Source organism: Diplotaxodon limnothrissa, linkage group LG22 (assembly GCF_057381915.1).
Source record: "Diplotaxodon limnothrissa isolate DT_005_m linkage group LG22, D_limnothrissa_male_GT1.1, whole genome shotgun sequence".
In the NCBI taxonomy this organism is placed as follows: domain Eukaryota; kingdom Metazoa; phylum Chordata; class Actinopteri; order Cichliformes; family Cichlidae; genus Diplotaxodon; species Diplotaxodon limnothrissa.
The window spans coordinates 16,624,493-16,639,512 of NC_140616.1; the positions used below are offsets into that span (position 1 = coordinate 16,624,493).

The 15,020-nt window shown below is 41.4% G+C and overlaps 2 protein-coding genes across 2 annotated transcripts; both read right to left on the reverse strand.

The window, feature by feature from the left end:
* Positions 1-1,307: 1,307 nt before the first annotated feature.
* Positions 1,308-10,161, reverse strand: spag1a (sperm associated antigen 1a). The gene is made up of 8 exons (XM_085346140.1): positions 9,807-10,161; positions 8,609-8,708; positions 7,373-7,525; positions 7,028-7,185; positions 2,993-3,134; positions 2,098-2,224; positions 1,850-1,987; positions 1,308-1,487 (listed from the first exon to the last, which is right to left on the reverse strand). The coding sequence occupies exons 1-8, from the start codon at positions 10,159-10,161 to the stop codon at positions 1,308-1,310; spliced, it is 1,353 nt and encodes a 450-aa protein (XP_085202266.1).
* Positions 10,162-12,650: 2,489 nt separating this feature from the next.
* polr2k (RNA polymerase II, I and III subunit K) lies at positions 12,651-14,924 on the reverse strand. The gene is made up of 4 exons (XM_085346903.1): positions 14,863-14,924; positions 14,593-14,661; positions 13,248-13,340; positions 12,651-13,065 (listed from the first exon to the last, which is right to left on the reverse strand). Exons 2-4 carry the CDS (start codon positions 14,651-14,653, stop codon positions 13,043-13,045), a joined length of 177 nt encoding a protein of 58 aa, XP_085203029.1. The 5' UTR covers positions 14,654-14,661; positions 14,863-14,924; the 3' UTR covers positions 12,651-13,042.
* Between the last annotated feature and the right edge of the window lie 96 nt (positions 14,925-15,020).

Sequence of the window (15,020 nt, forward strand, 5' to 3'; positions counted from 1 at the left end):
AAGCTAATCTAACCGGTGAAGCTTAAATTCACGTTAGTGCCTTTTAGGGCACTTCCCAACACTAATAGTGATGATAGTTTATGTGATGTTGTTGGCTTCTTATTTAAATTAATAGCAGCTCTTATCACACTACATGTAAACAATAACAAACGCTTTGGAATAAAATAGCTGAAGCTTTCATATCTTGCTGTGCAACACACAAACACACACTGCCTGCACTGCACTGATCCATTCCTTTCAAAGCAGATTAAAAAAAACGCAATCAAAATTAAACATTTAATCTTGGCGCATTTCATCCTAACTGTGGTAAAAATCTCAGTAAGGCACGCTTGATACGCACTCTCTTTCCCCTCTCTCAACACTCTTTAACAAGTAAGAGTGCTCTGGAGCCTGTTACATGAAACTGGACATTACATCATAACGTGAATGATTTATAGTGCGAGCGGGTCACAAGTACCTTGACATTAGCCTCTTTAAATAAAGCTTACCGTTATGTAAGATTGTGTACTCAGGAGTTACGTGTGGTTCGCACACATTGCAGATGAAGCAGAGCTGAAAAGCTGGTCGTCCACGGTTCTCGTCCCAGGAGTTCAAAAATAGTCATTTGCATTTCTACGCTGCTTATTTGCTGTAGCCGATTGCTTTAAAAGTCCTGCAGCAGTATGGTAAGTGTCCACACCTGTCTCCACATGTGAACCAGCAGGAGACATCAAACCTGCAGGAAATCATCAAAGGTTAGCCTTTTCTATGAGGTTTTGTTTGTCTTAATAGTTTGTAACATACTTGAAGCCTTATCTGGAGATAATAAAGTGGTAAAGCCATGTTCCTAACTAATTGGAGACGTTACAAACACATATGGGATATGTCTGGATCCAGACCTGGAGGCTTGTCAACTACAGTGATTAAAGCATCCCATACTTGTTTACCAAGTATCAGCTGCCGTACCAGCAGAACAGTTTCTTTCTTCAGGTTTCAAAACCGTCAAATTAATCCTCCACACTCTTCTTCTTCTTTAGTTTGTTTCCTTCAGGGTTCACCACAGCAGATCACCTGCCTCCATCTCACCCTGTCTCTAGCATCCTCCTCTGTCCTACCAGCCCTCTGGACGTCCTGCTTCGCTACATCCTTGAACCTCCTTTGTGGTCTTTCTCTTTTCATCCTGCCTGAAAGCTCCATATTCAACATCTTTTATCCAATATATCCACTATCCCTCCTCTGGAGATGTCCAAAACATCTCAGCCTCACCATTCAAACTTTGTCTCCAACCCGCTCAGCCTGAGCTGTCCCTCTGATGCACTCTACTCTTTCTAATCCTGTTCATTGTGGTCACTCGCAATGAATAGCTTATCATCACCTCGAGCTCCACTTCCTGCCATTGCCACTGTCTCCAAATCATCTAAACCTCCCTTTTGCTGTTGCTCCTTGTCACGTTCCCTAACAGTCCGAGGGATGTGAGGAAAATAACGAAGCATGTCCAGATTGAAAAACTGAGACAAGTAGGCAAACGAATAAAGCAAAGGTTTTTATTAACAAGTAAAATGAAAGAGGCAAATGTGCCGCTATCACCTTTAAAGGAAAAGAAGCATAAGAAAGCAAGTTAAAAAGGTTAAATCTCCCAAAACACCCTCCTCTGACACTCATCTCCACCCGCTCCACTCTGCCTGCAGCCTTGCTTTGGACAGTTCACCCCAGGTATTTAATCTCACCCACCTTCACTACCTCTCCTCCTTGCATAAAGGGACTGAACTTCCAGTATAGTTTTATAACCTTGTGTTGCATAATGACAACTACAATGAAAATTAAATCTAGTAATTGAGGGGCTTAAGGCGACATGATGAACTTGTTTTACCCTTGGTGTGTGCACGGTGTTGTCCATCAGGCTCTGTCTCAGCAAGCCCGTCACCACCTCGAGCTCCTGCTCCGCCTCCCGGACGTTTGGGTCCAGTCGGAGGACTTCCTGGAGGTCACTGCTAGCTGAAAGGTAGTCCTAGAGGATAGTCATTCATACAGAGAAATCAGGAATGGGAGGGGGAAGAAAAATCCAACGCATTATCTTAAAATGACAAGGAAGAGGTTTATGAGGGGGCGTGCCGGCACCTGTAAACCTTTAAAAGCCAGGGCTCGTCTGTAGAAGGCTTTCTTGTTGTTCGGCTCCAGCTGCAGCGCCGAATCGCAGTCCTGCCGGGCCTCTTCGAACCGATTCAGTTTCAGGAGACAGATGGCTCTGGAGGAGAAGTAAAGGATTTGTCAGACGGTCTCTGTCAGTGATGATCAGTATGAGGATCAGGCTACGCATGGTTAGATTACTCCACACTGTTTCAAATACAAATGAAAAATCTTCAAAATATGCACTGTAGAAGAGTAGGGACAGATGCATTTTCCCCAACATTTCGCACAATATCTTGTTAATATAGAGATTTTTGCAGGATGTAATATTTACAGGGAATCCACATGTGTCCAGCAGTTTAGGCTTTCATGTTTGCAACACAATATTTCATCTGAAATTCCTTTCAAATATACCGATACACCTTCATGGGGCTTTATCCAGAGCAACAACTGGCAGTGCATCAGATTTGACATGCCAGGTGGTCATATGGTGCCCTCTACTGTTCCCCCTGTCTACCTGTAAATGGAGAATTAGCTCCCTACCGCGAGAGGCCATTTTTCTGTGCTGACAAAGTAAGATCAAAACATGCAATTTCATTGAAAACTTGTGACACTGACGAGCAACTGGGGGAATGTGAAGGTGAAGAACGACTCTCATTTAAGCCTTTGCTGCAAGAGTAGAGAAACTGGCATTATTTCAGCGGATTTTTACACAATATTTGAGCTGAAGCTTCTTACTTGATGTAGGCAGCTATTCTGTTATTTTTTGGGGGGTGGCGATCAAACTACCCACCTTTCAAACAGTGTTTCTTTTGTAAAGTAATTCAGGCGCTCTTGTTGCAAAGACCAGTCAATTCTAGCGTCTGTTTGGGTTGTTTTTTTATACCTGTTTGTGTGGAGCGCACATTCGTCAGGTTTTATGGCGAGACATTCACTGTACTTCTCCAGGGCCTCCTGGAAGTGGCCTTTCTTGACCAGACTGTTGCCTTCCTGTTTAAGCAAAGTGAAGTGGGCTTCTTTTCTTCTGGCTGTTGGCAGAAAAATGTTTTTTTTTCCAACTGAAAAAGATAACTTCATAAAGAGTTCATTTTCTTCAGTGCAAGTTATTGATTGGTTAGACAGATCTGGGGCAGACTGTACTGAATGGTTTGTCTTTCAACAAGCCTCTTCTACAATTTCTTCACACCGTTTCAGGCCTTAATAAATCCAGCCTGTCGGCAGCAGTCTCTGTGGACCAGCGGAGATGAGTCAACTCCTCCTTAGTTAGCGATCGGCTGTGCTGAAAAAGCCAATGCGGCTAATGAGTTGTGGAAAAGACACACGCAGCGGTACTTAAACATAAACACAGACTCACAGGTACACAAAAAGATAACATTAATCAAATGACACAGCTACTACTGCCAACTCTCGAAAAAACGAGCTCAGCAGGCATTAAAAGTAATATACACTCACTAGCCTCTGGATTAGGTACACCTGTTCAACTTCTCTTTAACAAAATTATCTAATCAGCCAATCACATGGCAGCAACTCAGTGCATTTAGGTATTTAGATGTGGTCAAGACGGCCTGCTGAAATTCAAATTAAGATTCGATACAGAAAACAAAGGTGATGTGAGTGATTTTCTGTCTGAGTATTTCTGAAACTGTTGGCCAGCTGGGATTTCCCCCCACAAACATCTCTAGAGTTTTTGGACAATGGTCAAAGAAAACAGAGAAAACATCTACTGAGCCAAAGTTCTCTGGAGAAAATGCCTGTTGATGTCAGAAGTCAGAGGAGAATGCTTCAGGCTGAAAGGAAGGGAACAGTAACTCAGATAACCACTTGTCTCAACCAAGTCATGCAGACGAGCATCTCTAAATGCACAACAAATGAGGAACCTGAAGCAGACGGGCCTCAGAAACAGAAGAGCACACCTCCTGTCAGCTAAAAACAGGAAACTGAAGCTACAGTTCATACTGGCTCACCTAAATTGGACGACAGACTGGAGAAATGCTGTCTGGTCTGATGAGTAATGATTATTGCTGCAACATTCACATGTCAGGGTCAGAATTTGGAAAAAATACATGAAAGCATTGAATCAATCCCACCTTATATCAACAGTTCAGGAGGTCCAACCCAGTAATAACAAAGTATAACTAATAAAGTGTTCAGACAGAGTTACTTTAGAAAGCATTCAGGCCCAAAGCACTATAAAACTACTGAATTAAAAAGCCTGAACCAGCTTTTGAAACTCTTTTTAATTTTTCTCTACCAAGAAAATTCTACTTTCATCCATTTACAATTGAACCAAAGCACAAAGTGAAAAGGCCTGCATGCTTTCTGAAGCAGCTCGGTGCTGAAAGCTTATTTTTTTCCTTTAGCTGAGACGTCCGTCGATACCACAAACCACTCAGTGCTCTGTTGCTGGGAAACTAAATTGATATGTGGAGCATGAGTATTTGAGATCAATCACCTCTGAAGCTGATACAAGCTGGGAGTCAAGCTGTAAGGAGATAATTTAACAGATACAATCTAATAACATTACCAATAACACAGTCAAAACAGACGCGCTGGCACCGGCGCTGAAGCGTAGTGGCAGGTTAGGAGGTTTCGGGGCTGTGGGAGAATAATAACACAAGCTTGTGCAATCTTTGATTACAGGGTTATTTTGATGCTAGCTTGCTGTAGAGGTTGTGTTTAATTCTTTTCAATCCAAGCATCAATAGATATGTAATTTCCTCTGGCGGATAACACAGCTGTGTTTGCAAATGCCGAGAGAGCAATAGCTTTAATCATCGCCACTAACGCTAGCTCAACTAATAAATGCAATGCTCATTTAACTTGTGTTGTTGCAATTAAAGGCATATTAACATATTAATGAACTCGAGGCTTCATTAAGTCTAATTGTTTTAACGGATAAAATTATAATTGTCAGAATTTTAATTCATTTTAACTCTTTTATTAAGGAGCACAGTTTGGTGTTGTTTTGTGTTGCGTGTTTGCGGTTTTATTTCCTGTTTTGGGGAAATCAACATGAAGACAGAAACAACACAAACGTGAGTTTATGAATGAATGAATTGAACATTTGAGACACTCAGATTGACTTGTTGTATTAGAGAATTGTAGATGTACACAAACAACTGCAGATTCTAAGATCATCAGTCCAATTTTACATAAGTACAAGTTATTCAGATGTGTCACAACTTTGCTAATGTCCGGAAGAAGACCCAAACTGTCACCCTCATATGAGAGGAAATTGATTTGAATGTTCAGGAACCAACAAGGCTCAAGCCATGAACTGGAAGCTACTGGGACACCAGCATCACTGTCCAGTGAAGTCAGTTTTACACCACACACTGAGATGGTGCTGATCACAAAAGAAGCCTCTGCTCCAAAATCGACACCTTCAAATTTGCAAACTCCTTCTGGAGAAAAGTTTAATGGTCAGATGAGACAAATATTAAACTATTTGGCCTCAATGGTAAGAAGTATGTTTGGAGGAGTAAAGGTGAGGCTTTCAAGCCTAAGAAGACTGCACTAGCTGTCAAGCATGGTGGTGGTAGCATCATGCTATGAGGCTGTTTTGCTGCCAATGGTATTGTTGGATGGAAAAATGAAGAAGGAGGACTACCTCCAAATTCTTCAACTTCACCACAACAGTTGGATGTTTGAAACCTGAACACATTTGCATGTTCCAACAGGACAATGATCCCGTTCCCATTATGAATGGATAAAGCAGGCTAACATTAAACTTCAACCCCGCTGAAACTTTGTGTAATACACGTCAAAGCTGGTTCTGAGCCAGAAAACCAACTAATTTAAATTAAGTTTTCTGCCATTACAATCACTCAAATATCTACCCAGAATTATTCCAGAAGCTTGCTGATGGCTACCAAAGACATCTTGTCAAGGTGCAACTTGCTAAAGGACATGTAACCACATATTAATGGGGCTGTATGTATATATACTGCTGACCTTGTTTGGATCAGAGAAAATTCAAAATAAATTCAAACCAATCCAATCACCCAATCCTTATCTTTTAAAGACATTATGATATGTGCAGTACAATCATTCCACCCTGGAAAAAGAAACGTTCAATTAACTCATTAAAACCTCAAAGTTACCACCACATTCTTGCTCATAATGAGCAGATGTGAACTTCTGGCCACAACTTTATTTTACCACAGTTTATAATAACTTAAGATGCTGTCTTACATTTCTTATTGTTGGCATGGCGTCATTCCTCCTCAGTATGATGGAACAAAATGCATTACTGTAGGAGGTAGTGATTAACAGTGCTGCGTATTTGCTGTGACAAATTTAAGCAGCACACATGTTGCTTTTAACACTTACAACTTCGATCACTTCCTGTCTCCTTCTGTTTCTGGCTTCATATTCATTCAGCTTTGTATGTGTTAGATCGTGTGTTTGGAGTTTTTCATTAGACAAGTACAAGTAAACAGATTTATCTGTTAGTGTTGTTGTGAGTTTTACAGCCTTATACTGCTCCAAAACTATTTACATATATTTGCATTTATGGCACATTTGGAGTCTCCTGGTTCTTGTGAGCAGTTCGAGCGCAGAGGAAACTTGACCTGGATTGTTCCATTACAGCAGCACTATAGTCTGTGTGGATCGTCTTTACTTTGCATTATTGATAGTACACCCAGACAAACACACACACACACACACACAGAGTCTCTCAGCTGGAGCACCTTCACCACTACTCAGCATTTGCACGCTGATTCTGCTCACTGACTTCTGCTGCTGCTTTATTGTTCAATTATTTACTGTTTCTTTTAAAAATGCTACGTGAATGAAATCACCCAAAGAACTGTCTTTAGTCAAGAAAATCTGGATTTCTTTAAAAGGCTTCTTTGTTTGCATCAGATGTGCTCATCACATTTAACCACTTAAACCCACAGGAATGGTTGTTCCTCACCTTCCTCCTGGGCTGCTCTGGCGGCCCTGGCCTGGGCCTGCTCGATGCTGATTGGTTTCTCTCGGTGTTGCAACTGCACAGACAGGGGGACGACGGGAATCTCTGGAAGCTTCTGTCTCCACTCGGGCCCATCCTGCTCAATCAGCATCTTTGTGAGCCTGTCAGAGAACAAAGAGACTGAAACTAGTATCGCAAAGTGTTTCGCATTAGCAAGACTCGCGCAGGGACCCAAAGGGAAACTGAAATGACTGAGACGACTTGGTGTTACGTAAAATCTGACTAAACATGCACCAGCACATGAAGCGGCTGAAGTTTCCCGTGTTTGGATTTTTGTGTTCAGCTGACCTGTGGATGCTGTCGTGAGCCGCCTGTATCCCTGTGTCTAACTGCAGGACGGTCTTATAATCCACGTAGGCCTTTCTGTAGTGCTCCAGTGACTCATAGGCCATGGCTCGACGCAACAGAGGCTTCAAGGAATAGGGCTGCAGCTCCAAAGCCCTAAGAGGATCAGAGAGGAGAGGCGGAGACCGAGGGATCTGAACATGTGAATGAATATTTGACCGACAGGCTGTCGCAGCCTTTAGAGCAAAGAAACAAAAAGCAGGAAGCTGCTGGATCCAAAACTGCATCACTGTGGATGATCTACATGCTGTGTTCCACAGTTACAGAGAAAACAGTTACAATCAGGGTGTGGAAAAGCAGCTTGTCATTCAGTTTTCATGTAAATAATATTGAATTTAAATAAAACACAGCCCACGTGTCCCCAACTGGGTAATGTCAGCTTTTGAGTTTTGCAGGTTCATGACTTCCTCTAGTTTTGAGAAATGATTTTGTTCTAGTTCAGTATTCTTCACGGTCTTCTGTTAATGGTTTATTTAATATGAGCTTTTTTATTTGTCCCTATAGTTCTTTGCTTGCTTGTAGATGACTTAAGGTTTATTGGTTCCCTTTTGTTAATCCCACTGTGTCCCTCCAGTCTTGTCTCTGTCTCTTGTCTTTCACTGTTAACTTCACATGTTCGAGCCTTTGTCGGTATCTTATTTCCTGCTTCGTTTTGGTGGTCTTTTGTCTTTTGTGCTTTGTATCTAATTCATATTCTCTTGTCTCATTATCCCTGATTTGTTCCTGCTGTGTCTCCCACTTTTGACTCTGTTAAAATAGTGAGTATAAGACAAAAAAGCACAAAAAGTCCCCCTTTAATAAGTTATTCATAAGTTTTCTTGGCTGATCTCTTTAGCCCAATCTCTATCTATGCGTTTCTCTCTTTATAAGCTGGTACTGGTAAGAGTAGATGTTCCAATCAGGCTGTAATTGTTGCCACTTTGGGAAAATTAAAGTGGCAACAATTGTTTGTGGCATTCAGAGCCTTTTCAAACCAGCTATCTCTCAAATAAAATCACACATAAACTTAGCACTCCACAAGATGGTTACGACCATGACACCAGAACGGTTCTGGTTCTGGCCATCTTTTAAATACAGTCTGTGATCTGACAGTGTTTTGGGGTGTGATGTCAGATCTGTGGATTCATCTCTCAAACCTGGAAGTTATAACCAGTAATAAAACCGACACTAGTCACGTACTTGTTGCAGTCCTGTATGCAGTCTGTGCTGTTTCCCTCCTTCAGGTAACAGGCTGCTCTGTTGGAGTAGAGAATACACAGGTCCTCTGGACTATCAATGCCTGCAAGGGGACAACCATAATCACATTTCTGAAAGACCAGATTCATTTACGTCATCTTGTGATCTGAAAAGCAGGTGTAAGGCCATGCTACACATCCATATTACCAGCAGTTCTTTAGACTTTGTGGCCTAAAGTGCTCGAGAGAGAAGCGAAATCAAGAGAAGTGAAGCAGTTCAATTGCAAGTGTCCAGAAACGCTGAAGGGGTGAAAGGCAGACAGATAAAAGGCTGTGTTAAGAGATCCCTCGGTAGAGTCATTTTCTCCACTGTCCTTTCCACTCTAGTGCAGTTTCATAACCGCTGGGAGAGCATCAGTCTTATGTACAGCTTCCACAACCCACAGCGCATCATCATTATCATACACTGTTCTCACCAGCTTTCTGATTGAAGTCTATGATTAATCAAGTCTAAACGTTTGGAATCTGGCTACAGTGCAAGTGCAGAAAAAGCCTTCACACTTGCCAGCTACAAGAGTAAAAGTCAGCTGAGTGCTCTCTGTGCAGCGTGGCATTGAGCCTCACGTAAAAGCCCCATGCATCAGCACACGACTTCCATCGACAGCAACTTGTCTTGTGCCAACACTCCACTGCAATCACAAATCACCGGTGCAGAGACGCCTTGTGTCTCTGCTTCATGCTAAAAAGTGAAGTGACCTGAAGTCATCCTGCAGGCTGACTGGAAAAACAGTGGTATAATGCATTCAAAACTGACACGGGATACGTTGGATTGTGGAACCAGGTGACACTGAGTCAACTTGTTTGTGATACCCTTACCAGGGCTAAGTCACAGATGCTACGAGAGGGTGTCTCTCAGGCTCTGTGACACCCATCTGCTGTTTTTGGCGACTCTACACTGAGTCACAGAGGTGGAAAAGCTACTCCAAGGAATCCAAGGATGAAAATAAACAAGAAATAACTTTCTGGTAGCAAAATTACTGTTATTTTCTAAAACTATACATGGTTTAATCAATGAATCAAGAAATTAGCAGTTAGATAAAGCTCCTCTAACTATGCTATAGTATCGTGGCTATAATCAGATTTGTTTATCCCAGGATCACATGCTGTGTAAGAGAAAAGAAACCGCTCATGTCACCCCCCACCTGCTTCAGCACATCCCTCAATGGCCTGGGTGTACTTCTCCAAGGCGTCTCCAAACTGTCCGTGTTTGAAGAGATGGTTCCCTTCATTCTTGAGCCGGGCCAGGTGAGGAGGTAGGGCCCCGGCGGGAGCATCCAGGTAACTTGTGTCCACTGCAGGGCTGTCCTCCTTCTTCTCTTGCCCACCAGCAGGGCTGTTTTCTCTCTGAGTGCCATTGACCGCCCCCTTCTGTGGAGCCATGTGAGGCTTTCCCCCGCTGCTTCCACCCCCGCTTCGTGTCCCACTCCCTGCTGTGGCCTGATCCGCGCTCGCTGCCCCTCCTCCGCCGCCCGGAGGTTTCTCCTGCGCGTTCCCCATAGCTGCAATTCCTCTGCAGTGTGCTCAAACTCTGCCTCTACCTCTCTCAGAGCCGCAGCTACATCTGAGCCTGGATGGGGGATTTCTGCTGGACACACCCCCGACATGAGGCGTCAGATGTGATGTCAGCGAGGGGGAGGGGGGAGTGCCACAGCGATGCAGTGCTGCAGTAGGACAGCTCTGAAGGGAGAGCCTCAGTTTAGACTTCAGAGCAGAGGAAACCTGGACCAGACACACACATGCGAGACACTTTGATGCTTTAATTCATCAAATTGTAAGAAAAAAAACCATTATAATTTCGATTATACATGATTTACGCTGTATTACTGGAGAAGAAGTAACTGACAGGCAACATTTTGACACAGTGGAAAGATATAAATGTTTAATTACTCTTAGGATAATTGGAGTGAGCTGCAAATCTGATCAACAGCAAACAAACAGAATATTAATCATGTAAAATTACATTTTGTTGATGGAAAACTCAGTCCAGTAATGAAAACAATCATTGAATCCAGTCCTGTTTGTCACCTAAAGGGTAGTTCAGCAAAGTAATTACTTTGTTGATGAGAACACGTTGTTCATAACTCTCTCAGCAGCATCTTAGCTGGAAGCAGCTCTCTGTCCAGCACCGGGAAATTAAATCAGGCTTATTTTCTATTGGTCAACATTTTGGCATGTAATTACATCAAATCACAGGTTCACACAAATGTTTTATTAGAATCTTTTAAAGATGGAAGTTTGAAATGAAATAGCTGCTAAACCCAAGTGCAAGTAATGATCCCAGTGAAGGCTTTGTTTGCTATTTGATTTGGTATCTCATCTTAATGAAACACATCATTTTAGTTTTTTGTTATTATCTATTATTTGTTGTGTCTTATTTGTGTAATATGCACCTTTTTGCACCTTTGAGTAGAGAGAGCGCAACAGTTTGAAATCTTTGTGGTAAGCCAAACTAAAAAGTTGCCATGCAGATATTAAGGGACTAAATGAACAAAAAAAACAGATTTAGATTTAAATCAACTTAAAAGCTAAACTTGGGGAAACAGTGTAATTTAAAGAAGTTAAAGCTATCATAGTGCTGCTTTAGATCAAAAATACACTCAATGGACATTTAAGTACACCTTGCTTGTACTGGGTTGTGTCATGTTTCGGCTGTGTGGCAGGCAGGAGAGGACCCAAACGCAAACTCACGGGGACAGAACTTGAACTCAAAAGCACAGCTTTAATTGCTGGAAAAATAGAACACAGGCAATACAAAACTAAACTGGGAAAGCTAATCATAAAGTATACCAGGAGACTCGGGGAGAATCACACACAGCATGAGGGAGACTACGACACTGACAAAGAGAAACACAGGGCTTAAATACACAGAGGGATAACGAGGGAATGAGACAGAAGGAGAGCACAGCTGGGAGTAATCAGGCTGGACGAGACAAGGGAAGCAAAACTAGAAATACTCACATGAGACATGGACCTTCAAAGTAAAACAGGAAACACACTGACTGAATTCTAAACATGCAAACTTAACAGCAACTGGGGAGACAGAACATAGGAACCTGAAACATGGTACAAAACATCACAGTGGACATAACATGGAACACAGGGAAGCCATATGACAAAGCCAAAGAACTAAACCTATGATAACCATAACAGACCTATGGAAACAAGAAACAGTACAACAAAGGACTCAAAACATAAACCATAATATAAAAACACAAGATCTCTTCAAAATAAAATAGGAAACATAATGAGACGCAGACATGACAACCAGAACTTGACAATGTAAGACACAGACATGAAACACATGAAGAGCAGGGGAGACTTAACATGGGTTGGAAACACATGGGGGAACTAATAAGCAAATGAACATAGGAGACCTAATGAGCTTAAACATACTATAAACATCAAAATGAACTAAAACTCAAAACACTGGGTCATAAGACCCAGGATCGTGACAGGTTGGTCCCCCTTTTGCAATCAGTTACCTTAACTCTTTAATTCTTCTTCTATTGTGCAATTTTGGTGAGCCAGTATGTTTCCTGTTCTTTGTGGACAGGAAACTGAGGGACCCAATGCGGTCTTCTGTAGCTGTAGCCGGTCTCCTTCAGGGTTTTACGTTGTGCATTCAGATACGCTCTTCCGAATAAGTCGCTTGTAAGCAGTTGTCATTTGAGTTACTGTTGCTTTTTTCTTTCTTTTGTTTTTTTAATCGTCTCAAAACTCTGTCCAATCCTCTCTGGCGTCAATGATGCAATTTCACCTAGAGAACCGCCACTCACTGGATATTTTTTCTCTTTGGGAGATGGCTGTGGGAAAATCCTGGTAGATCAGCCTGTCTGGTACCAATAACCATCCTACAGTCAAAGTCAATAAAAAAAAAACCTTTGGGGGTGAGGGGAAGAAAACATCGCAGTCTCATTTAATCTTTATTACTATGAAAAAGGCCAAAAAAACAGTTTGCATTACACAAAATCAGGTTACTTCCCCCTGCTGCATTTTGTTATTCTGAAAGGCAGAGTCCATTTCAGGGGTCGAAAAGCTGCAAACATCTCATAGCAACAGACCAATTACACGTGACTACATGAATATAGAAAAGTCTACAAGAGCTGAAACACAAATTTTCCTGTCGTCATGGAGATGCTACTACCGGTAATTAAATCAGCTCATCAGTTAGAAAAACTGGGAAAAAACAGTCTTGACCAGTTAAAATAGTTATTATTTAATAAACCAAAACAAACTTTCATACATTTTTGACAAGCAAATGTATTGTTTAGACCGAGAATAAAATGAGTAGTTCACAAATCTGAAGCCAGGTCTATTTATTTACATGATCCCACACTACAAACAGTAAACAGAGTCAAAACTGCTCCTCTCCTCTTCTTCATCGGGCATCGAATACAACCACTGAAATCAGAGAGTCAAGGAAATCCACAGCAAACGTAGCAACCAATTCATAAAATATCAATCAAAATCAAAATATTTGAACACTCTTTAGCAAAAAGACTCACATCTGAAATAAACAAGTCAACTGGTCATTTTTAATGTTTTCACAAGTTGTCTTCATGCACACAAAGTCAAAAGGATACATCTCTTTGTTCTCTTCTTGTACATGATCCTGTAGCCACACTCTCTGCATCTGATCGGATCGCGGGCTTTGATTTCGTTCTCGGTGTGACATTCTGCAAGTGACGAGAGAAAACATGGTGTTATGTGGTCAAGTTCAGTTTGAGCAGAGCAGAGCAGCGGGCAACACCCCCTCACATAGTTTTTCTGCTGATGTTAATGACAGAGAAAGTTTGGACCTATGCAGCTACTGAGTCAGCAGAGTGTTGGTAACTTTTATTCACTTAGCGCACGCCTCTGAATTCAAAGAGGTGTGGCCCAACATTTAGTCCATAATGTGTAAGATGTATTCATTTCAGTTCATTCAGATTGTTACTGAGTTTTTACACCTTGCCAAAAAACTTATTAGAACTAAAATCAGGGTGGTTCTTTTTCCAGATGCAAGATGACCAACATTACGTAATCATGGTGAAATAATTATTATTGGTTCCAAAATAGTAACATTGTATCAGACTGTAAAGGAGGTTTAATATTTCCCACTGTAAACATCTAGTGAGCCTAATGTGTATGTTATGTCCTCCAGATGTCTCCACCACAGTGGATTAAGTAGTAAAGACACTATTCAAACACAAGAACATCATGTAACTCTCAGTTAGTACTTGTGTTTTGCACCTGGAAGCACAAATACCCACAAGGTAAAAAAAAGAAAAAGAAAATCATCATACATACATACAGAACAATACAATCAACTTATCCCAAGCTAACTATGATTAAAACAGAGATTAGAAAAGGAGTAGGGGTCATGAGGCTATAAAGGCACCTGAGATGTAATTTCAGTGAACGGAAATTCCACACATGCCAGGTATCACAGCTTTGAATGCACAGACCGGTTTACAATAGGCAAGTTTTGGGCTCCAAGTGTTAATTAGTACCAATACTGAACTCATATTTATAATTACAGACGGTAGTTATGCGAATTTTCATGTATTAGGTAAAACAGGACATGATATAGTGTGCTAGACGGTTTTCTCTAAAAACTAGTGTTGTAATACCTGGAAAAATACACTCTTAGCGATCTCTGAAGCATTAACTACGGATTAATCCTTAATTTATTAATGTCGGAGAGGCTAGTTATACACTCTAAATTGAGCTGTAATTTATTATTTGTCAACTTATTATGAGAGAATTGTTACTATGAAGGAACAACATTATGAACAATATGTAAGGTCTATGCGGTGTAATGTAAGAAAAACATCCAGAGGAGAAGCAGCCGTGATGGCAGTGATGAAAGGTTTGCATTAGAGCAGGTAAAATCGTACTGTTTGCATTACCAGCGGTGGTATTACTAAAGTAAACGTTGTAACATACCTCCACATATGTAGATCATAGGCTGCTGCTTGGGCGGCTGTAGATCTTTCTGCGTATCCATTTCTGATTCTTAACAAAAAAATAGAGACAGAGAGATAACTGTTAACAACATGCTACCAGAAACAGCATGGTACTGCCCGAAAACAGACTAAAACAACCCAACCGGTATTTAGAGCAAACAACAAATATCTTTAAAGTATCTAAAAACGCTGCATAAACCTAACAGATACGGAGTACACAGGATGGAAAGATAATAACAAGGTTTCTCACCGTTTAAACACGTTAGCTGTTAGCTGTTTACCTCTCTTTTCATACTCCACAAGGCTCCTGCCTGCACATGCGTAGAACAGTCGTGCACCTCACAGCAAAGTCGCTTGTGATTGGTCGGACGATGTCTTTGAAAGAGACCAGAGAAAGCAATTGTATTT